Source organism: Corylus avellana, chromosome 2, assembly GCF_965113065.1.
Source record: "Corylus avellana chromosome 2, dhCorAvel1.hap1.2, whole genome shotgun sequence".
NCBI lineage: Eukaryota > Viridiplantae > Streptophyta > Magnoliopsida > Fagales > Betulaceae > Corylus > Corylus avellana.
This window is the reverse complement of record NC_142491.1, coordinates 37786895-37795854: the sequence shown is the minus strand read 5'-3', so window position 1 is coordinate 37795854 and position 8960 is coordinate 37786895. Positions and strand designations below refer to the sequence as shown.

Here is an 8960-nt window from a genome sequence, read left to right as displayed (position 1 = left end):
AATTTTGAATTTCGACAGTGATCAAGCAGAGGATCAACGATGGTTTGACAAGGGTCCGACGAGTCTTGTGGTGGTCTCATAGTGGTTCGACTGCTATTAGGCTGCAGCCCAACAATTAAAAAAAGATTTTATAGTCAAATCAAAAATATTTTTGATTATTTTGTCACACCAAATATAAAAAAATATATAATTTCTTTTAAATATCATTTTACGTCAAAGAAATAAAGTTTAAAAGTTTAAACAGTTAATTACTGGGAATCCTTATGGATGATGCAATAAAAATAGTAGATATATTGAGTTAAGATGCCGTTCTCCTTTTTAGATAGGAGCTTTAAGTGCCTGCCAACTAAGGACGACGAGCCACAACTGACGAAATCCCATCCTGAAAGGTATTGGAGAGAAGTGATATTTAGGAAAAGCATGCTATCAAATATGCTTAACGTTGAGCACTAAAACGAATAATGCGGACACCTCATTATCCAAGGAAGACAAGACAACACTTTTCCTTGCGTCCTTGTATTGAAGGGAATTTTTGATGCCCTCATCACCACACCACTTCATGTATCTGGGATTGAGATTTATGTTAATTTAAATACATAAAAGAAAAAAAAAATCAAGAGAAGTTTAAGGCAAGATGACTAGTCGGGTCGGACCATCCTTAATCTACTTTGGTGTGATCGGTCATCTTAAACGGGTGATAGGAATAATCAGACCATTTCTAATTATTAATCTTGAAACAGTTAATAAAAGTGACCAACTGTTTCCAAAACAAGTTACTTTGAGAGTGGCTGACTACTTTAAAACAACTAATAAGGAATGGTCGGTCACCATTAAAACAATTGATGGAAATGGTTGGAACACCCTTATGGTGTTTTAGGGGTGGATAAACTACTCACAAAGCAGTTGAAGAAGGTGGTTTAACAACCACTAAAACAACTTATGATCACCTCAATCAGTTGTTTTGAGTGGTATAGCTATCCCAAGCAACAGTTGATTAAGAATTGGAGAGAGAAGGGTTTTCTTTTGCTCGTGCTGACGATGTGTCGTAATTTTAGTTGTTCATCTAAAATGAACGGTTTAAATTTAAAGAATTGCAAAGAATCTTAATCCTATATTTGGTACTTGGTAGTCCGTAGATCTCTTAGTACAAAAATGATTCGATGTGTCCCATGTTTGGCACTCCTCTTCAAAATTATTTTGCAAAGTAAATTACCACGGAGGCCACACTTTGTATGCCTCATTGTCCTTGAACTTTGGTTTGCATCGCTAGTACTACAAAAGGTCTTTGGTGCATATCTCTTAGAATTTTCCTTTTGAAGGAAAAGGGCAATATTGTCATTTTTCTACTCTTGATTCTTGCTTGAATAAGAGGATTCCACCATTCATTCAACTCACTTCTAATTTGTTTGTATTTGCTTAGAAAAAAAAAAAAAAAAAAACTCACTTCTAATTTATAATTAATTGAAATTATTTCTTTATAAGAATAATGAGTGGACCTTGTTTTTCTGTCCCCACATAATTCCCTAATAATATTGCACTTGAAAAAGGAAGAAAAATAAAGGGAAAGAGGGAACAAATCCAAGAAGCTTTTTATAAAATGTGGGGGCCAAATGGACCTTTTCATAAGAAGTGAATTGGAAGGAAGCAATAATGCTCTCTTGTCTCCTGTCAATCTTTTATGAAATAGTCACTGGGAAGGGGTAGTGGAAACATCCTCCTAGAGAAAAGAAAAAAAAAAAAGAAAAAAAGAAAAGAAAAATGATTATTAAAGCTAAAGTTTATGAGAAGAATCATGGAAGCTCTTTGTGCTTGTGCCTTTAGAGATGCTTTGGTTACCCTTGGGGAATGTAGCTGCCTTCTGTCAGTTTGTGTTGCAGATTCATTCGTAGATGTCGACCTGCCTTGTGGCGTTATCGTTCAATAACATTCCACCATGGCAAGATAAGGATGCCCCCATCTTGTGACCCAGAAACGCTATATATGCTCTCATTTTTTTTTTGTATTTTCAAGTATACACGTGTTGATTTGTCAGTAAAAATTATCATAATTTAATGGTAATAAGCATTCAAAAAACATCGATGTGATTTATTACTAAGGGTTATGTTCACAGAATTTTAATGAGGTTTTATTATTTTTGAGAAAGAACAATGTAGGAGGCGTCAATAATACATCAGTACAAAACCCTAGTCAGAAGCGACTAGCCGACTATAAATAAGACACTCATTTGGGTCAAAACACTAAAATTGGCCAAAAGTATTTTTCGTGGGGTAAACTAAGCCTCATAAAGAATCTAATTTAAATTGTAGGGCAAACTTGGTCGGGTGCAAATTGGGTCGAATACAAAATCAGGTTCACGTAACTTAACAATCGTGTGCACTTACAAATGTGAGAGTGAAAACATGTGTATGGCGTTTTTCCTTGTGATGCTATTATTTCTATGGTCCATTTGGGTGTACTATGACTTAATAATGAGTTTCTTCCTTCTTTCGTCGCAGCTATGATGTTTTTTTGTGGATGTGATGAGTCTGCTGAAGGAAGGGACATGTTCCTGTAAGAACTGGGTCGCCACAGTTCTTAGAATTCAATGACTTTTGGGTCTCTGTTTCCCTTTCTTTCTTAAAAGATGAAGAAGGGCAGTTGAAAATACCAATGGGCCTCCCCATTAAAAAAAAAAAAAAAAAAAAGGAAAAGAAAGAAGAAGAAGGTTATCTTCTCCTGCTTTTGAAAGCATAAAGTCATCTGAATTCTGCTTTGACATATAAATAAGATGCCTTGTCACTGAGTTGGGCACCTCTAACAATATGAATTGATGGCCAAGCAGCCAGATACATTGAAGAAACTAGACATAAATTTGGATGTCAAAGCTTAGATGCTGTTATTTCTGTAGTTTAATCAACTATGAAGATTGAATTTTAAAGTTGACTTGCTTTTACAAGCTTTTAATAAGAGAGAGAAAATGAAGAAAGATTTTGAGAAATTTAATCTTGACCGTTGATTAAACTACAGCATATATACTGTTATTTTAATAATAGCATGTAAGCCGAATCCAATTTGTAGGTATTTGAAACAACTTGCAATTTTTATTTTATTTTTTGCTTGGGTGTATTAGAACATAATTATTAAAGGATAAGAAGACTACATAAAAGTCCAAAGTCTATTACACTTCACATTCTAACCGTTACAGAAAATGAATAGTCACAATTAATGTGGTTTTATTTATTTGTTATTTAATACACATGTAAAAATTTTACATGTCTCTATTGAGACAAGAGTTACAACAATTTAAGAAGCAATAATTATAAAGAACTTAAGAGACATGAGTTACAAGAGTTATAAATGATAAATTAAATTTTGTTGTTAATGTAGAAGTAGAAAGACTTGTAACATTTAAACTCTTTTTCTATAAATAGAGTCTTGTATACAATGAAATGATCAAGTGAAGTGGAATGAACTTTGATAACAGTTTTTTTTTTTTTTTTTTGACATGTCCACACAAGAGGGGGGAGAGGGATTCGAACTAGTGACCTCCACTTCATTAGGCGTGGTCCTAGCCGATTGAGCTATCTCTTGAGGACACTTTGATAACAGTTAAAACAAATAGAAGTGTAATAGACTTTGAACTTTTGTGTAGTCTTTTTATCCTTCAATAATTAATGTTCTAATAGGGTGCAATCAAAAAACACATAATTGTTATATTGAAATGACGTGACAGTAAAAATTAATCTAAACAGAATGATTAGCACACCACTCCCACACATAAATACGTGGTGGACTGGTGTGGCGAGCCTAAGCCCCGTAACCTTTTTTGTCTTGGTATTAGTTGGGCTGAGGCCCAAAAACCTCCTCCTCAGCCCATTTTACAAAAAACCCAAAACTTAAAATAAGTAAAACAAATAAAAATTGACAAGCCGCATGGGGGGGGGGGGGGGGGTGGGGGGAGATGGGGTGCTGTTTGTCTCTTCTCAACGTTCTATCCATTCACAAAGCCCTCTTGTGGAAGCCACATATTTTCGTGTAACATAGAAAACACCTCACTCTCATCAAATGCCCAAATCTACATCCAGCCAATCCATGATGTCCATCTGTCTATTCCATCTTTTTCCTTTTAAATATCAGTAAGTAAAAATAAAATGCTCCTCATCATGTCCACAGTAGTGGAGTATTATACATAACAGTGCCTAGATAAAAAAACAAAAACCAGAATTAAAAAAAAAAAAAAAAACAAAAACAAAAGAAAAGAGAGAGTGAGAGAATGCTGGCGAAGGAATCGGGTGGCTCCAACTTCGGTCTTCCCGAGGAGGTCTTGGAAGTCCTGCCGTCCGATCCTTTCGAGCAGCTCGATGTGGCCCGCAAAATCACTTCCGTTGCGCTCTCGACACGCGTCTCTGCCCTTGAATCAGAGTCCTCCGACCTCCGCGCTCAACTCGCCGAGAAGGACCGCGTCATCGCCGAGCTCCAGGCCCAGGTTGAGTCGCTCGACGCCTCCCTCTCCGAAACCGCCGATCAACTCACCCGCGCCGACGAGGAAAAAGTCCGACCCGACCCCAACCCCAACCCCATTTTTTATTTATTTATTATTTGGGTTAAGTTCATTCGTATTTTTTTTTTTTATTTGGCGTAGGAGAGCTTGGTAAAAGAGAATGCTTCGCTGTCGAACACTGTGAAGAAGCTGAACAGAGATGTCTCCAAGGTACTTCCTTGATGCTTTGCATTAAAGGCTACATTTTGTGAATTGTTGGGTTTTGATAAATTTTGTTTTTACCGTCTAGTGTGATGTGCAAAGTGAATATAGATGCATTTGTGGTAATGGATATCGTGAATTTTTTATTTTACTGTTCTGTTACGAGTAGTTGAGAAGAGAATTTAATGGGGATAACGAATTCAAGAAAGCTTGAGATGGTCTTGTAATGCAATTTTCAGATACCCTTTATTGCATTTTACAGCTTAAGTCGTTTTTGTTTCATTTTTGTTGTTAACAGGTGAAATTGAAGCGTTAATTCCATTAATAGAGAATGAAATCGTTAACTAAGAAAGAAATGTGTGTGTTCACCTTTTTGTGCTAGTAATTGAGAAAGCTACAAACTTCTTTCTCTCTCTAACAACCCCAAACCCTTTGAGGCATAATGGTCATAAATAGGTCACACATAGTATTAACTAGAACATTAAATATCTGAAAAACCTTTGCTGGAATAAATAATTGGGAAAACGTAAAGGTCTAAAACATAACATCATATTGAGTTCAGAAAATAATTCTGTCTTGTGCACTAAGGCACTTATTTAAAATAGATAACTTAAACTTGTCATGTCATGACTTATTCCCCCATCTAATTTGATTTTCTCGCCTCCAACGAAAATTCAGTAAGCAATAGTCCTCAACCGATTTAAAATCGGTTGGTAAAAACTATTTTTTCCTTCAAAATGTTTCCCTAAAGACATTTACCCATCATAAAAGAAGACTTTAAAAATTCCTTTTTTGTTTGGAAAGTTTGATCTTAAGAAACTTTTTTTTCTTCTCTTATTATGGCCTACGCATACTGTTACGGACGTGTTAAGGTTGTGCGAACCACCTTCTTGATTATCTCATCATTCGTGGTTGCTACATAGGCTCTAAAAATGCTTTTAAAAAATTATTTTAGTGCGAACATTGTTGATGTAATAAATTAATCATATTAACAACATTTGATCTTTTTAACTAGCTTAGTCTAACTAAGGTTTGAATGTTACTTTCTCTCTCTCTCTCTCTCTCTCTCTCTCTCTCTATATATATATATATATATATATATTGTATTGGCTAGTTTTCTAATGTGCCTCAGTTTTCTAATTTGCCTCAATTTGTGGTATTTTGTTCTTCTTTTCGCCTTTAGTGGGACATTTCTTTGTATACATCCTGTGTACTAGGGTTGCGCTCCTTTACGCTTTTCAATGAATTACTTATTTATCAAAAAAATATATATTGTATTGGCTAGTGGTGTCTTTAGAGCTCTTTGAGCACCTCGCTTGATACAATTGAATGAGTTTAGAATTGCGTTTTATAGTTGGAGGTGTCTCATGGGATCCTAATGTTTGGGGCGTGTGCAGTTGGAGGTGTTCAGGAAGACACTCATGCGATCACTTCAAGAGGATGATGAAAATTCTGTGAGTTATCTTCTCTCAGCATTTCCCAAGTTTTTAAAGAAGTTATGATCTAGCTCAATGTGGCAGTTTCATGAAAACTAAATGTTTCAAGCACAAAACTAGGTGAATGTACATGTATTCTGGCTTGTGCCATAACTAAATCTGGTTTTTCCACAGGCTGGAGCTCCGGAGGCTGTTGCTAAGATACAAAGCCATTCAAGTTTATCTTCCGTGTCACAGATTGGAGGTCGTGCATATTACTTCTATTTCATTTTCCATGATTGCATCTTGCCTAGGTGGATTCTAGGTGATCGCTATGCATATCATATTGATAAATGTCGAACAGTAAGTCAGCATGTGCAGTGATTAATGGGTATTAAATCTGAATTCCTGTGGAGGAATCTTTTAGGCCTGAAATTGAATAGATTCTCTCAATCCTGGGCTTTTATGGCCAAATGGTAAGAGCCCTTTGAAGGGGTGAGGTCTAATCGACCTGTGCGAGGGATGGATTTTGAAGGCAAGGGAGGGCTACCTGCACATATTCTTTCCTTCTGAACTAAAGGAAAAACGAAAATGAATGTGTTTGGTCATCATAGCCCTATGTTTCTGGAATTCCTTTGGGAAAATTAGCCATATCTCTTATGACTGTTTGAAAGAAATTGGAAGTAGTTAAATTTTCCTGTATAACTTTTGAATGTGCTCCAAAACATACTGCTTCTTTTGGCTCGTTGAAAATGCAGTTCTTATGAAACTTGCACCAAATAATGTTCATCCTAATATTTTGCAATGACCTTCTGAACATTTTAAAAGTAAAGCATTTGGGACTAGTTTTCGCATATTATTTTATCGATACAACCATTAATCTGAAAGATGTTTTCTATTTTGTCTCAGAAGATGATGCCACATTTCCTCCTTCTAGATACTCTTCAATCCGGAGTCAGACGTCTGAAGTAGGAAATTCATTTGCAGAGGATCGTGAGACAGGTGATATGTTCATGTTATAATGTGAGAATAAATTTTACTATCAGAGTTTATTCGATTAGGCCGTTGGAGTCTTGCACGAGTTAATGCATATAATATATATGCCGGCTAGATGTCATTGTGCTGACGAATTCAAAACCCTGCAACTGAGCATGTCAATTCTAACCTTAATTCTGTTTCTTGCTTATCCTTGCAGGCTCAAGACCTCGCGTATCACATGGCCTTCTGTTAGCATCCCAAACTAGCACACCTCATTTTACTCCTCCAGGGTCCCCTCCAAGCCTATCGGCGTCGGTGTCCCCAACAAAAACATCTAAACCTACATCCCCAAGGCGACGTTCACTTTCATTTGCAACATCAAGAGGCATCTTTGATGATAGGTCTTCAATGTTTTCTTCTATGCACTCAAGCCCTCACAGTCCAGTATCAAGCTCTGACACAGGATCACAAAGTGGTTAGCTCTTCATATCTCTGCACCTGCACAAGTAGATAGCTTATGGAAACTGAGTATATATGAGATATTTAGCCTATTTATTCAGTCATTGTTTTAATCTATTTTAGGGCGAACGCGGGTTGATGGGAAAGAATTCTTCCGCCAAGTCAGGTAAAAACATTGCTTTGAATCCTGGAATGCCTTGGTAAAACTCGGGTTCTAATGGATAGAATTGCCCAAGGAGTCCAAGTGATCTGACACTAAGGCCTCTTTGTCTTGAGCTATCGAATAGCCCATTTGGGATGTGGCTACTTCGCACCACACATTATGCCAAAGGCGGATGCAGATCTATCCCCAACCTTGAAGGAAACAAGGTTGGAGAGATATCTCCATCCATTCCTAAAATTCTTCCAAAGGCGCACCGTATTGGGCCTACGAACTTCCTCTGAGCTCCAACCCTTTCTTTGTATCCCCTACTCCTCAACAATCACTTGTCTCCACAGAGAATTCCCCTCTTGAACAAATCTCTAAAGCCATTTTTCCAGTAAAGCTTTATTGAACAACATGAGTTGTTGGGTCAATGCCAAGATTGTGATTAAGCTGCAAGATGTTGCATTCATTTTTTTTTTTTCATAAATGCAACATCTTGCAGCTTAGTCACAATCTTGGCATGGACCCAACTCTTAAGTCCTTTTGTAACAAAAAGCTTTTTATTCAACAAAAGATCTGGATCCATGGGATAGAGGCTGAATTATTACATAACACTGCCAAATGGCATGAGAAGACCCTGAGAAATCATTGCGTCTCCTTACCTATCATGCATTGATTTTCCCATTCTCAACTCAAGTAAATAGATTTTCTCATTTTTTTTAAATGAATATACTTAAAAAAAAAAAAAAAAAAAAAAAAAAATGAGAACAGCTTGAACACCAGGCTATTCTAACAGCCTTGGAATTCAAATTTTGAATTTTGTGCTTCATGATTTGGTTCTTGACCTCTAAAATGAAGCAGCTGCTGATGTGATTACTTTTCTTCTTCTCATCAGGAGCCGTTTGTCTTATGAGCAGTTCGGTGCCTTTCTAGCAAATGTTAAGGAATTGAATGCCCACAAGCAAACAAAAGAGGTATGCGGTCTCTCTCTCTCTACCATATTCTTGTTGTTAATACTTCAGTGACAGATATTCATTTATACAATATTTGAAATATTTCAGGAGACTCTGCAGAAGGCTGAAGAGATTTTTGGCTCAGAGAACAAGGACCTTTATACGATATTTGAGGGATTGATCACTCGCAATGCCCACTGAAATTGCAGAAATGGAACTGTAATTGCAGTTTGTAAGCATTGATATGTGTCACTAAAGAGTTTCTTTGGCAGTTTCCTCTGTATATTAGACAGTAATTCAAGGTGCAATAAAACTATTCTTTGAACTCC

General features: G+C 36.6%; 1 protein-coding gene across 1 annotated transcript; it reads left to right on the top strand.

Annotated features, from left to right (window-relative positions):
- The first annotated feature begins 4194 nt into the window (after positions 1–4194).
- Positions 4195–8960, top strand: LOC132184261 (PH-response transcription factor). The gene is made up of 9 exons (XM_059597825.2): positions 4195–4531; positions 4622–4690; positions 6079–6135; positions 6292–6361; positions 7006–7098; positions 7292–7549; positions 7657–7699; positions 8574–8652; positions 8740–8960. The coding sequence occupies exons 1-9, from the start codon at positions 4253–4255 to the stop codon at positions 8830–8832; spliced, it is 1041 nt and encodes a 346-aa protein (XP_059453808.1). The 5' UTR covers positions 4195–4252; the 3' UTR covers positions 8833–8960.